Source organism: Nycticebus coucang, chromosome 1, assembly GCF_027406575.1.
Source record: "Nycticebus coucang isolate mNycCou1 chromosome 1, mNycCou1.pri, whole genome shotgun sequence".
Classification (NCBI taxonomy): domain Eukaryota; kingdom Metazoa; phylum Chordata; class Mammalia; order Primates; family Lorisidae; genus Nycticebus; species Nycticebus coucang.
Window position 1 is genome coordinate 30,549,949 of NC_069780.1, and position 14,128 is coordinate 30,564,076.

A 14,128-nucleotide genomic window follows, 5' to 3' on the forward strand; every position below is an offset into this window, starting at 1 on the left:
ACCAGTTTCTCCAGATGATAATATCTTGCATAATTGTAGTACAATATATCAAAACCAGGATGTTTTTTGGGAGGGGGGGACAGAGTCTCACTCTGTCACCCTGGGTAGAGTGTCATGGTGTCAGAGCTCACAGTAACTTCAAACTCCTGGACTCAAGCAATCCTCTTGCTTCAGCCTCCCAGTAGCTGGGACTATAGATGTGCACCACTACGCCTGGCTGGTTTTTCTACTTTTGGTAGAGATGGAGTCTCACTCTTGCTCAGCCTGGTCTCAAACTCCTGAGCTCAACCAATCCACCCGCCTCGGCCTCCCAGAGTGCTAGAATTACAGGCATAAGCCACCACACCCAACCTCAAAACCGGAATCTTGACATTGGCATCATCCATAGATCTTAGTCAGATTTCACCAGTTTTATATGCACTCATTTGTGTGTATCTGTATAGCTGTCTATGCATGCAGTTTTTTTTTTTATTTGAGACAGAGTCTTACTCTGTCAGCTTGGTTAGAGTGCAATGGTGCCATTGCTCACAGCAACCTCAAACTCTTGGGCTCAGGAGATTCTCCTGACTCAGCCTCCTGAATAGCTGGGACTACAGTTACCGGCCACAACACTGGCTAGTTTTTCTATCGTTAGTAGGGACGAGGGTCTGCTCTTGCTCAGACTGTTCTCCAGCTCCTGAGCTCAGTCCACCTGCCTTGGCCTCACAGAGTGCTGGGATCATAGGCGTGATTCACCACGCCCAGACTATGCGTGTAATTTTTAAATGCTTTAGTGCCACAGTGCTGTTTGTCATTCTCTTTCCGCCTGTGCTACTTATGGGATCTGTTCCTGCAGTTGTGTGTACTGCTAGTTTGTTTTTTCTACTGAAGAAGAGAGTGCAATAGTGTGCAACGGCTGCCTGCAGTGCACTTGTTTCCCATCAGTAGCCCTTCACCAGCTCCGGAGGCCCCGCTTCACTGCGCACTACTGCAGTGAGGACCCCTGTCCATGGGGATTGCTGTCACAGCTGCCCTCAAATATATTTGCAGGAGCTGGTTTACTGGGGCATTATGGGGGGGTTCCTACATCCTCACATTGTGTAACTGTTAAGATATAATCGTGGGATTCAAGATCTAGAAGCCTACAATATCCCAGAAAACTTTTCATTGGACTGAAGGAGAAAACTTAAAAAAAAAAAAAAAAACAACCTTTCTTGGGCATGATAAAAGATTTTATATGGTATGAAAAAAATTAAATTAAAACTACTGATAATTCCTAATTCCTGAATGGTATAATATCTTATCATTTCAGGTCTTCTTTTTTATAATCCCATTCTCTATCCTTTTCCCATCTCCCCAAACAGTATTTCAGAAAACACAGATTAGTAAGCAATAGCCTTTTTTGACTTATTTTTTTGAGAGGAAGGCTCCTGGCCATAGTAAAGATCTGAGGACATCATTTAAGCCAGAGTGATAGTCTTAGAAAATGAAAGAAATAAAGGAGAGTGATAATTTGGGGTAAAAAAATCCTATCTTGTTTCTGCTGTATTAAATAACCACAAGGATTGAGCTGTAAACAGCCTCCTGTCAGGCGTCCTGCTCATTCTCATGTGCTGTTGTCACCTACACCAGGTAGGATGTTGGTGGCCCACATGTTGCTGCTGCTTGAAGCCAGTCATGGCTCACTGAAGGGGAAAGTATAGCCAGATAGTCACTAGACAGGCTGGATATCATGGTTAGACTTTGGTGAAATAGATTTGTGTAAAGATAGATTGCTGTTGTCTGTCACCACCCTCAGTTCTTTGAAAGTTACTTTGGTGGCTGAATTCATTTTGCTCATCTTTGAAAACACACAGTTTTCAAAATCTCTGACTTGTATTTGCTAAAGGACTGTTCTGTGGGCAGGGGAGTCAAATGAACTACTTAAGTGTCTATCAGGTATCAGCAAGTCAGCGTTTTTGTTCATCTGAGCGCCTTGAGATAGTTGTATTCTCCTGGTATGTCATTTAAAATCCTTTCATGAAGTGAGGGCAGGAGAGTGTATTCCATTTTGCCATGTATAATGCACTGCTCTGTATAATGCACATCAGTGTTTTTGGCTCAAACTTACCAGGAAAACACCCCTCAAGAAAGTAGCTGGCTCTGGCCAGGAGAGACACATGTGGGGAGGTCTAACGCTCCCCTGGTAAACGTGCAGAACTTACTACCATCTGGCAGCCACCTGCTCTGTAAAGGCTGCCCCTTTCCTCTCTACCACCAACCTTTCCCTCCCTGCCATTTCGGGCGTGGCTGAGATGGCCACGTGTGGCTGTGGGGTGGGAGTTTCTTAGGCCCCTCCATCCACAGACAGCTAGGCAGGTCCTTGGGGCCTGCACAGGGCTCCCCATTCCCTCCATGCAGCCCACCTCTCCAGCCCTCCACCACCTCTTCCCCCGATCATGGTGCTTGGTGGAGACCACTCCAGCTTGCTCCTACCAGATCCCAGATACCCTCAGACTGGAACCCTATGTAACTGCAATAGGCCTTCCTGCTCCCAAGCCATACTCCCCATGTGTAATGCACATCCTTATCTTTTCCTTAAAAATTTGGGCAAAAAAGTGACATTAATTGTTCTCATGGAGCCAGTCCATTGTACAGTATGTTTTAATCTCTTAAATTTGTTTTCTGCCTCAAGATAGAGCCACAGCACCTCGTCAATTGGGTTCTGTCGAGTAATTCGTTTAAACTTCTGCAGTTAAACCATAGCCTTCCTTGATTTTTTGACATATGGAATTATCAGCTGAAGATAGATCCCTATTAGAAATTTAAGAAAAATAAGTTGACTACTGAATGAATTTAAAAAGCTAGTGAGAGCCGTGAAAATAAAAACAACCCACCACACACAAAATGATAAGTATGTAGGCGATAGATTTGTTAATTAGCCTGACATAATCATTCCACATTGTAAACATATATTAGAACAGCACATTGTACTGTATAAATGTGTACAATTATTAATTGTCAGCTAAAAATAAATTAAGTAATAAAAACAAATCCAGATTATTGCATAGCTAAATGTTAGTTCGGTATACACAGTTTATTAGCATATGGTGCGGGACGGGAGTAACTCATGTGCAAAGGTCAGGGGTTAATCTGGGATTGAGAAATAGCCCTGCAGTATGACTCCGGCTGTTGCAGTTACAGCTACCAAGCCCTGGGTTATAAGTGTTCACTGCTGACCACTAAATCTTCTGCCCCTTGTCCACTTCCCAGACACCCTTGCACCTGGCAGTGATCACCAAGCAGGAAGAAGTGGTAGAGGATTTGCTGCAGGCCGGGGCTGACCTGAGCCTTCTTGACCGCTTGGGTAACTCTGTTTTGCACCTGGCTGCCAAAGAGGGAAACGATAAAATTCTCAGTATCTTGCTCAAGCACAAAAAGGCAGCACTACTCATCGACCACCCCAATGGGGAAGGTAAGAAGTGAGCACGCGTCCTTGGTGTGACCTTCTCTATCCACTTTCTGAACCACGACTAGGTGTTTGATAGTGTGTGTTATTGAAATGCATGGTACTTGATTTACACCCAAAAGTACTTTCCTCAGTCTGCTGGAGTTCATCGTCTATTGTGGGAATTTCTGTTGTTCACCATAGCTAATTTCTTTAAAATGATTTGCAATAGTTTGTCAGTAGGAAGACAAAGCAGAGGCCTGAGCAAACACTCGTCTTGACGAGTATAAAGCACCATTTATTCGGAGAATGTTTATTCACCCTCATTGTCTCCCAAGAACATAACAGGAGACTGTGGTTTTTAAGGCAGAACAATAGGCTTATAGTGTTTTTAAAAAACATCTTGAGTAGAGACTCAGCTAGAAGTGCTGAATCCCGACAGCTTCCCTCCCTATGATCCATGTTCCTTTTACCATTTCCTTCAGCTTCACCAGCCTTCCCACCCTGTGACTGTCCCTGTGTTTGAGCCGTAGGTCTGAATGCCATTCACCTAGCCATGAAGAGCAACAGTCTGCCATGTCTGCTGCTGCTGCTGGCTGCGGGGGCCGACGTCAACGCCCAGGAGCAGAAGTCTGGGCGCACAGCGCTGCACCTGGCTGTGGAGCACGACAACATCTCCTTGGCCGGCTGCCTGCTGCTGGAGGTGAAGGATGGGCTTATTTGTCTTTGCGCTTAAATTCCCAATGGGGATTTAGGGAAATCTTTTCAAAGAATGAAGTCAGTAACAGCTCTTCTGCCTAGTCAGCTCTGTTTATTTAACATGTGTGCAAGACTTCAGGTAGCATCTGAAGGCATTCCCCCCACCCCCTTAGCCCAGCATCCCTAATTGGAGATTTCTCCATGACAGAGCCAGCCCAAAGTAACAGTAATAGTAATATGACCAGAGGGGCCATTCAGGCAGGAGGATGCGGGGACAGAAGGGCAAGAGAACCTTCCACTAACCCTTTCCTGTGTGGCCTGGAATTTTTAGGGGGATGCCCATGTGGACAGCACCACCTATGATGGAACGACACCCCTACATATAGCAGCTGGGAGAGGGTCCACCAGGCTGGCAGCTCTTCTCAAAGCAGCAGGTAAGGTGGTCTGGTGGTGAATGATGGAAAACATTATCAGGAATTCAAACTCAACTTTAGTAGAGCAGACCTGTTGCCTGCTTTAAGCAGCAGATCCACCGCTGGAAAGCATGGATAAATCAAAATTATATGGCAAATCACATTTTACCTGCTGTGAAAGCACTATTTGGTCTAGTAATCCTGGGCTGCACTCTGATAGTCATGTTAGTTTTTGCTCTCTGATTCATCTGTTTATTTTGGATTTTTGACTGTTTAGATTGACTCCCATGACAAGGGATTGCCTTAGAGTATAATTCCTTACAGAATTCAGAGAAGTACCAGTCTCAGATCACACTGGAAGTCTGAAAAAAAAAAAAAGGTTATTGATTTATTTTTCTTTTTGTAGGGACAGGGCTCACGCTTTTGCCCAGGCTGGAGTGTAGTTGGCCGAATCATAGCTCACTGCAGCCTCCAACTCCTGTGCTCAAGTGATCCTCCTGCCTCAGCCTCCCAAGTAACTGAGACTACTTAGTTAATTTTTTTGTTATTTTTTATAGAGACAGAGTTTCATTGTGTTGCCCAGGCTGGTCTTAAACTCCTAACATCAAGAAATCCTCCTGCCTTGGCCTAAGAAAGATATCATTAGTATAAGAAATAATTTAAAGACTTTATTTTGAAAGAAAGGTCTCTTGGACATTGAAGTAGCAGGAAAAAGACGACCTGGTCATACTCCGTGTCCCAGTACATGGCAGAGCTCTGAATTGCACCTTTGGCAGTCTAAACTTCCAGATCTTGATCTCTCTACCATGTTTCTCTTCTCTCCTTTGTTCATAGGTTTACAGATTTTAATCCATTTAATCGTCTAGTCCTGTGAAGTACGAAAAATTATTCCTGTTTAAGCTTTGAATTTCCAGTGCCTTACATGTTTAGGACCTCAAAAATGCTTAATGAAATTGGTATCTCATGCCCTGACATATCTTATTTACTTTGGAGTTTTTGTTTTTTTTTTTAATTGAGAAGGTAAATGCTTTATAAATTCAAAAAAACAGAGCAAATGTCATCTTAAAAATCCAGGAACTTTTTCTTTTGGGGCACTACATTTTTCTGGCAAGTAAAATCATATCCCAAACAAGCAACAGCCTTTTCTCCTTTGTCAAATTGAATTTTTTCTTAAACAAGAGACTCTGATTAAAGTGTGAATAAATAGTTTTGGAATTCACTGGTTGTAGTTAAGAAATGCCTTCAGACAAGAAGTTGTAACCCTTAGAGAAATGCTTTCTCTTGAATTCTCAGAATTCCATGGAAAGAGTAGCAATTAACAATTAATGAAGAAACTCAGATGTAAAACCTGTTCTGAGCTCAAGGTCATGAAAAAAGTCATTTGAAGAACAGATATAGCTAGGCCCCTCCAGTCTTCAATCCTGTAATTTTTTTCATCTTAATTTCTCCACTGTTTTCAAGGTTAGGTTACATTTATTGCCTCATAGATCAGGCCAGGACTGGGTTAGTAAAAATCAATAAATAGCACAGGATTCTTCATTGGCTGTCTTTAAGCACTCTCTTATTATCAAAGTTGGCCCAAATCTAATGTTCTCCCAGCAAGATAAAAATAGCTTCCTCCTCCCAAAAAGGTGAGCTTACTAGTGTTCATCAGACATCAACCTAAACACTCATAAAAAAATCTCCAAGCCTTGGGAAGTAATTCTAGCTCTAATCTTAGAGTCAGAGCTAGAGTTTGGCTTTTCCCCTGATCTAAAAAAACAGATAGATCTCCCCAGATTCATTAGCCCCAAATTTTTCAATAACTGCACATGCTAGGAGAGGGTTTTTTGTTGTTTTTTTTTTTTTTGATGTTTTGTATTTAAGGATTAGGGCCTTGGCATTGCTGTACCCAGGAATAAAACTGACCTCACTGTTATGAAACATCAAGCATCTTTGCTGTTTGAAGCATGCAAGAAAAGTGGCTGAGAAATATGCATTGGCAGGCATAACTTTAACCATTTAGGGCTTTAATCCTGAGGGTACCCCTCATCTCTGTGAACTCCTGTCCATTAATCCTCAGATGAAAGATGCATCATTCACTTGAGAAATATCCCATAGAGTTGAATGTGAAAGTCAGTTTTCAGAGTCTGTTTTCAGTCATATCTTTTGCTCCGGAGGGTTTCATAAAACACCTTTACAATCAAAGTAAATAAAAACTTAAAAATGAGTTACCTAGATATTTCAGTAGAAACATGGTTTATGCATTAAAAATTATCCAGGTGAATGCCTCTAGCAGCTACTGTGCTTTGCCTTTGGAAACCTGTCCCCTGCGTGCAGTTGGAAGTTGACCAGCTCTGGGTTTACCTAATCCTGTATAACCTGACTTCACAGGAGCAGATCCCCTGGTGGAGAACTTTGAGCCTCTCTATGACCTGGATGACTCTGGAGAGGATGAAGGAGTCGTGCCTGGAACCACACCCCTCGATATGGCAGCCAGCTGGCAGGTGAGGACTGCTCATTTTGTCCGGTGGCTGCTCCTGAGGGAGCTAAAGGTTCAGGGGCGTCAGAACAGATGGTCTTCCTGGTGCTTTATTCCCCCAAAACATACCTTTTATTTTTAAGAAAGTCTGCTTGTCAAGAGTCAAATTTATCTTGAAAACCCCTATCCGTGAAAGATCTAGGTCAGCTGAGTTCTGAGTGCAAAAGTGTATGCCTAATCAGATCAGAGTGGAGATGTAAGAGAGAGGGAAAAATCAGAAAATTCACATACGAGTCACTCATTCCAAATTCACACCAGAATTGTTACCATCCTGATTTCTGAAGCTAGAGTGATTGTTTGCTTAGAATTTAGATAAGTGATTTCTGAATGTAAAAATAAACTAGGAATTCTTCTAATAATTTCAATAAATATAAAGAGTAAATAGATTTAAAGCCTTCCTCAAACCTCCACTGAACTGAGATCTGTAGTGAAAAGCAGTTTACTCAGTCTTTTTGGTCCAGGGCGAGGAGCCAGAGGGAGGAGGTGGGCAGCATACGAGATCTCCAGCATGACAAAATGGATGTTTTTAGAGGCCAGAGCTGCTCTGCTTCTAAAAACTTCTTCTCTGCCTCCTTGTAGCCCATCTGTATTGAGCTGTGTGGCCCTGTCAGAGATTCTGTGGTTCCCCTTAACATTAGCACCTCACTTCCCCGGAAGGCCTCACCACAGAACAAGGAAAACCCACTCCAGTGACCCCCACGCTTCCTCACCCAGCTCATCCAGCATAGACTGGCTACAGAGAATGCCGGAAAGTCTTCCAAAGCTGTGGAAGTTTTTTCATTTTAACTTAAGATATCTCTGGAGTCTGAGTTAAAACTTAAATGGTGCCAGAAGGTTACCACCTTCTGAACATCTATACATCTCACTTTGAGCAGACTTTTGAGATTCATCCTCACAGCCTTTTACTAGGGAGGAGGGGACATCCCGGGACACAGCTTCACAGCCCCAAGTAAGCTCTCCCTGAGCCCTAGGTCTCTGACCGAGAGATGGCCGACTTGGTGGTCTGGACTGCCTTGTCCCACAAAACGGTCATGACTGTTACTCTATGTGGGTCCTCCTGCCAACCTCAGACAGTTTCTGCAGAGGGCAAGCTCCCAGCACCAGAGGCCCCACAGCTATTCCTGCCTCAAAGGGCGCCGTGTGCTTGGGGGATGGTCCTGAGTCCTCTTGCCCCTCCTCCACCTTTAAGGTACTCAGGCTTTCTGAGGAGGGCATGCTGAGTTCTTCATTATAAAGAGGTAGACTTCCCTACTGCTCCCTCCAATGTATAATAACATTTTCCCATGTTTTCTTCCCAACAGGTATTTGACATATTAAATGGGAAACCATATGAGCCAGAGTTTACATCTGAAGATTTGCTAGCACCAGGTGCGTTTTGGTAGAACCATGTCTTTTAACCATTATTATCTTCACACTGTGTGTTAAAGGAAGAAAGGGAGAACAAGCATTATCCAGGGTCTACTGGGAGTGTCATAGTTCTTATTTCAGAATCAGAAGATCCTGGAGGGATATAAAGGAGAATATCCAGGTTTGGTCTGCAGTAAATGCATGCTGTTGTTATTCAGCTGAGCTCCTGCTTTAAAGCAGAGTAGTCAGCTTCCCCTGGAAGTTGGAGGACAAGCAAGGTGGCCGTGACCGGTCCTCCAGAGTGTCTCTGGTAGATTAAGATGACCATGTTCTTTCTCCATTGCCTTCAGGAGACATGAAACAGCTGACTGAAGATGCAAAGTTGCAGCTCTACAAATTGCTAGAAATTCCTGATCCAGACAAAAACTGGGCTACTCTGGCACAGAAATTAGGACTGGGGATACTTAACAATGCCTTCCGGCTGAGCCCTGTACCTTCTAAAACACTTATGGACAACTATGAGGTAACACATCACCTTACACATTTATCCGTTTTCATTCCACTTCACTCTGTTAATATCACTGGCCCTAAACTCCCACCTAATGTGCATACATGTGAGCTCAGCCCCTGGGTGAAATGCAAACAATGTAGCCTAATCATTTATAGCTTCCTATTAATCTGAAATTTAAATAATTTAAAATCAACAAATTATAAATGTTCATGAATATGAAATTTAACAATTAATGGAGCTGACCTCATGTAGCATCTGTAAACATTCCATTAAGCATTTAACTAGGAAAGAAAAAAAAAACCACTGGCCAGAACATAATCTCCTCTGTTCCTTAACTCTGAGGAAGAAAACCAATTATTACCCCAAACCTGGGAGGGTTACCCAGGCCACGATGGACGCCAATTTTCCTGAGAACACTGTTTTCAAATACCTAGAGACTTCCTGTGAAAATGCTGCTTTTAGGGTCAGGGTTTTCACAGAACTTTAATCCCCCTGAACAAACATGATAGAGTGTCGTCAACATGCATCTCTCTCTGTCCCCAAGAACATGCCCTGGTCACGTGTCAGGGCACTGAATTTGTGTTCTGTGAGAGAACTGCACTCCCCATGGAGCCGTTACCTGGTGATGCTCTTCTGAAAACATCATGGTTGGCTGTTGTTTTTCAGGGGCTTTCAGAGCTTCATCGTACCCAGGGAAGCTGTGTAGCCTCCCCGGGCAGCGTTTCACTGCATCAGCACTCTTTCCTCTCCCTCCCCCTCTCTCCTCTCTTTGCCCACTTACTATAAGCTGCTTCTTTGTGAGTTCCTGACTGGCCTTTGAGGTGAAACAGGAAACGTGATTCTAAGACTGTGTTTTCTTTGTCAGGCCCTTCCCAGGACCACTCAAAGCTCTGTCAGGGGAGGAGGCCGTGTGGGAGAGGGGAGTGGGGTGCGGGTGTTCACAGCCTGCATGGGGACTCTGCCCCAGAACACACTCAGCCTTCATTTCCTCCTCACAGGTCTCTGGCGGGACGGTCAAAGAGCTGGTGGAGGCCCTGAGACAGATGGGCTACACGGAGGCCATCGAAGTGATCCAGGCGGCTTCCAACGCAGTGAAGACCACCTCCCAGGCCCCCCTGCTGCCTCTCTCACCTCCTTCCACAAGGCAGCAAATAGGTAAAGAAACAGAAAGATAGAAAAGCATCAGAGATACTTTCCTGCTTCCCCAGGCTGGTGTCTTCAGCTCTGTTGGGACAAGGTGTGGCAGTGCCCTTTCCCCATCATCTTTTGAATGTGTTTTCCTGTGTGCCTTAACTTCGTTCCTCCTGACACTGCCCTTCAGAAAAGGGGACCGTTCCCGTGGAAAAGCATGTTGACACATGAGTTACTTAAGGAATACTAAATAACGCAGTAAATGCTAGAAGCAACATGATGTGGATGGTTAAGGTAAATGTCATTTCTTTCATTTCTTCAATAGAGAGAGAGAGAGAGAAATGCCCAGCCTAAGGTTCGCAGCGTCAGAACGAGCACCAGCCTGGTGCTGTCACTTTCCCCCTGCGCTGCCCTCCGTTCCTACACCTCCTCCTTCCAGCAGTCTCTCCTTCCTTCGGCCTCCTCTCTCGTGCTCATGACACTGATCTTTTCTCCCACCAGTAGAGGTACCATGTGTCATCCAGAAAACGCATATCCATACGGAATGGCCTGTCGACACAGCCCAGTAATCCTGTGCTTGTATAATTTGATCTTCCCACTCGCTGAACAACCACTGCACACCTTCTTTCTTTCCAAGCCCCCAGCCCTGCTTCCCTCCCCTTACTCAAGCACGGCCCTTGCCTAACACTCCATGGAAAACACAGAAGCAACTTGAACTGCCCCATCTTTATGCCCTCCAGTCCACCAGCCCTCCTGCACCTGTGCCCACATTGGCGGCTTTCCATGTGAGCTCAGCTGGGTTCAGTGTCTGTGCCCATTAGGGCAGCAGCCTCTCCCGGAGTCTGGAGTCACACCCACTCACCTTCCTCAAGTTCTTGCTCCATCATCCTTGCGTAAGCAGTCCCCTGCCCCCCATCGCTCACCTAGCAAGTGTGCTGTAATTTCCTGGTCTTTCAAAACAAAACGAACAGAAACAGGGCTTGATCTCGCATCTCCTTTAGCTCTAGTCCAATTTCTCTGTTCCCCTGAACAGCAGGGCTTCTCAGAAGCATTTTTTAGAGCTGCTCTATCCACCTCTTCACCTTCTATCCTCGACTTGACCACCTGCATTTGAGTTCCATTCCCACTGCCCCACCCGGTCTGCTCTCGTTAGTGACCACCTTCCGTGTTGCCAGAACGGGTCACCCTCCTCCTCACCTTCTCAACCACTTACATCCTCTGCCACAGCTGACCCTCCCTCCTACTTCAGCCTGGCTCCCTCTCGGCCATTCTGCAGCGCGTGCTCCTGGCTGCCTCCTCCACACTCCCCTCATAGCCGCAGCCCTCTGGGTAGGGAGAGCCCTCCTGACTCCTCCATGCAGTCCCACCCAAATCCCATACTGGCCACACCAGTCCGAGCACAGCTCTCCTCCGGGAGGTAAAGTCACCGTGTAAAATTTACCTCTGAGTCCCTTCTGGTGCTCACATCGGATCCATCGAGTGTCCTCCCTGACGACCACCCAGGTTCAGTTCACTCCGCGCTCCCCACCTCCCCACCCCTCAGACCCGCAGGAGCTCCTAATCATCTCCTTGATTCCTTTTTGTCAGCCCTCCCTTCAGTCCCTTTTCTGCCCAACAGGCAGTTTGATTCTTCTTAAAAATTAATGAGGTTTTGTTCCTCCTGTGGCACACTCTCCAGTTCTTTTATTTAATCAACAATTCCTTACTGAGTATATGCTGCGTGCCTAGCCACATCCCTGCTTTACCCATTCTCTCTTTTAAATGTCACTTTTATACATGCTGTCGCCCATTGCCCTCCCTGTGCTCCCCCAGCACACTAGTCTGAGGGACCCTCGAGGCCTCTGAATCTTCTCATCCCCTTCCCTAGAGAGCTGTTCCCTGGCTGGTCTTTTCCTGCCATTCAGTTTCAGCCTGCCAGGGGCCTTCCTAGGGGAGCAAGCGTAGGTGTCAAAGCGCACACTTAGAAAGGACAAATGCAGACACCAGGAAAACCACCCAGCTCTCCGTCTCATGGTCCCATACTCCTTTCGCACAATACTCTAAGAAGAAAGTAAACACTTACATCTTAAAAAGTAAATGCCAAAGTACATACATAAGCATTAAGCCCTTAATTTGTAGTTACTTTTCTGATACAGCACTATTCCTAGCATATAATAGATACCAAATAAGAATGGGTTGATTAAGTCAAGCAATACAAAGATGATAGTCATGACACTGCCACTGACGTCTTAATATTCTAATATCAGAATCTGATACATAAGAAGGTAGCATTTAATTTCAAGGTTGAAGTTTATTAGACTTCTCCTGTTCTCTCTACATAGGAAGTAATTCACACTGGTCAGATCCCCTAAGGATACTTCTCAATAAGGAATATTCAGCCTAATTTTCCAGTATGAACTCACTTTCATCAAAATCACGTTATATTTTAGCTACCGAAAATGTTTTCAAGGCAATAAATACTGTTCAGCAGCATTTGAGGCCCAGAGAGAGATCTCATTTTGAGTTCCCCCTTCTGCTACCAATTTATTTTGCCTAGGTTCAGCAGTTTCCCCAGTTATAAAATAAGTAAGAGAGTGGTTGGAAAAATATACCTGATTTCTGTAGGGGGGAGGTACACTATGAGTCAAGAGAACTCAGACAGAATTGCAAGAGAAAAACACGAAAACATTCGGCTAATTCTGATGTGCTTGCAAGTGTGCGTGTTAGATGGTATCTCCTGCCCCTCACCCCCTTGCGAGCAGTCGTGATGAGGGGGCCATGTGGGGGAAACGCACTGACTGGTGGAAGCCAGTGGGCAGGAGCCGTCCACAGAGTGAGACCTCGCAGAGCTGAGGTTGGAGCCCAGCTGAAGCAAAAGATGCAGGAGAGCCTCCGTCCTTGCCATCTCCCCAGTGAAGTCGTGTTTTCTCCCCACAGATGAGCTTCGAGACAACGACAGCGTCTGTGACAGCGGCGTGGAGACATCCTTCCGCAAACTCAGCTTTACGGAGTCTCTGACCAGCGGCAGCCCATTGCTAACTCTTAACAAAATGCCCCATGATTACGGGCAGGAAGGACCTATAGAAGGCAAGATCTAGCCTGCTGGCAATTTCCCACCCTGTGTAAACCAAAGTCCTAAAATTCCACTGTGTTGTTCAAAGGAAGGAAGGTAAAGTGCATTCAGAGGTGCTCAGAAGAAAACCAGAATCATTCTTAATTCAAGGCCTTCTAAACTTGGCTTCCTTTCTTGGCTCATAAATGAATTTTAGCTGGGTTCACTTGCAGCTGGTACCTAGCCATCACAGTGCTCAGCTGAGTGCTGTATCTGGGGAGGGGGTGGCTTAAACGAGCTTTGCTGGCTGCTCCTAGATCACAGTCGCTTCTGTTGTGATTGCTGCTATCCCCTGCTGCCTCCTGCTATTATTAAAAGGTATCACTCTTCCCACTCTCCAGCCATCCAGAACCTTCGAATCAAGAATCAAGAAAAGGGTATTTTAAGATGAGAGTCACTTAGTGTGCAATAAAAAAAAAAAGCGTATTGCTTTTTCAAAGATTGCTGTCTCTGTGATTTAAAAAGAGAGAACACATACTTGTCAATATTTAAACATGATTACAATCTGTGCTGAAAATGCTATTTTCTTCCCCCTTTTCTGCATTTTGCTATTGTAAATATGTTTTTTAGATCAAAACTTTAAGGGAAAAGATATTGGACTTATAAATGCTATTTTTTATTTTACTTTTATAATAAAAGGAAAAGCAAATCGATGACCTCGCCTTGTTTGAGCTCTGCAAATACTTTTCTAAGATGATGCTTTGTGATCATGGGATCATTCCATAGCCTGGTTAATCACATTCACATTTTCATTAGAGTCAATTTTTTAATCTAGACATGAACCCAAAAAAATCACCGAAAATGAAAGCTTTTGGTTTGTTCAATTCTTGCCCAGCTCATCTCAGTTAAACAGCATCATCTCCCCTTCCTCTGTCTCATTCAACCCTGTACCTCTTCACTGTCTTGTCCGTATCTCTGACATTTCCACGTAGCTCAGGGCATTGGACAAGGAGCCTTTCAGCGTGAGGCTCTGCTGTGCTACTTTTCACTCAAAGAGTTGGAAAAGAGG

General features: G+C 44.8%; 1 protein-coding gene across 2 annotated transcripts in view; it reads left to right on the forward strand.

Moving 5' to 3' along the window:
- NFKB1 (nuclear factor kappa B subunit 1) overlaps positions 1–13,772 on the forward strand; it is a 125,555-nt gene extending 111,783 nt beyond the window's left edge. For both annotated transcript variants that reach the window (XM_053557743.1, XM_053557654.1), the window contains exons 17-24: positions 3,232–3,433; positions 3,940–4,109; positions 4,437–4,539; positions 6,892–7,004; positions 8,341–8,407; positions 8,737–8,909; positions 9,896–10,052; positions 12,945–13,772. In XM_053557743.1, the coding sequence (XP_053413718.1) occupies positions 3,232–3,433; positions 3,940–4,109; positions 4,437–4,539; positions 6,892–7,004; positions 8,341–8,407; positions 8,737–8,909; positions 9,896–10,052; positions 12,945–13,105 (1,146 nt within the window). In that variant the 3' untranslated portion in view covers positions 13,106–13,772. The remainder of the gene's footprint in view (positions 1–3,231; positions 3,434–3,939; positions 4,110–4,436; positions 4,540–6,891; positions 7,005–8,340; positions 8,408–8,736; positions 8,910–9,895; positions 10,053–12,944) is intronic.
- The last annotated feature ends 356 nt before the right edge of the window (positions 13,773–14,128 follow it).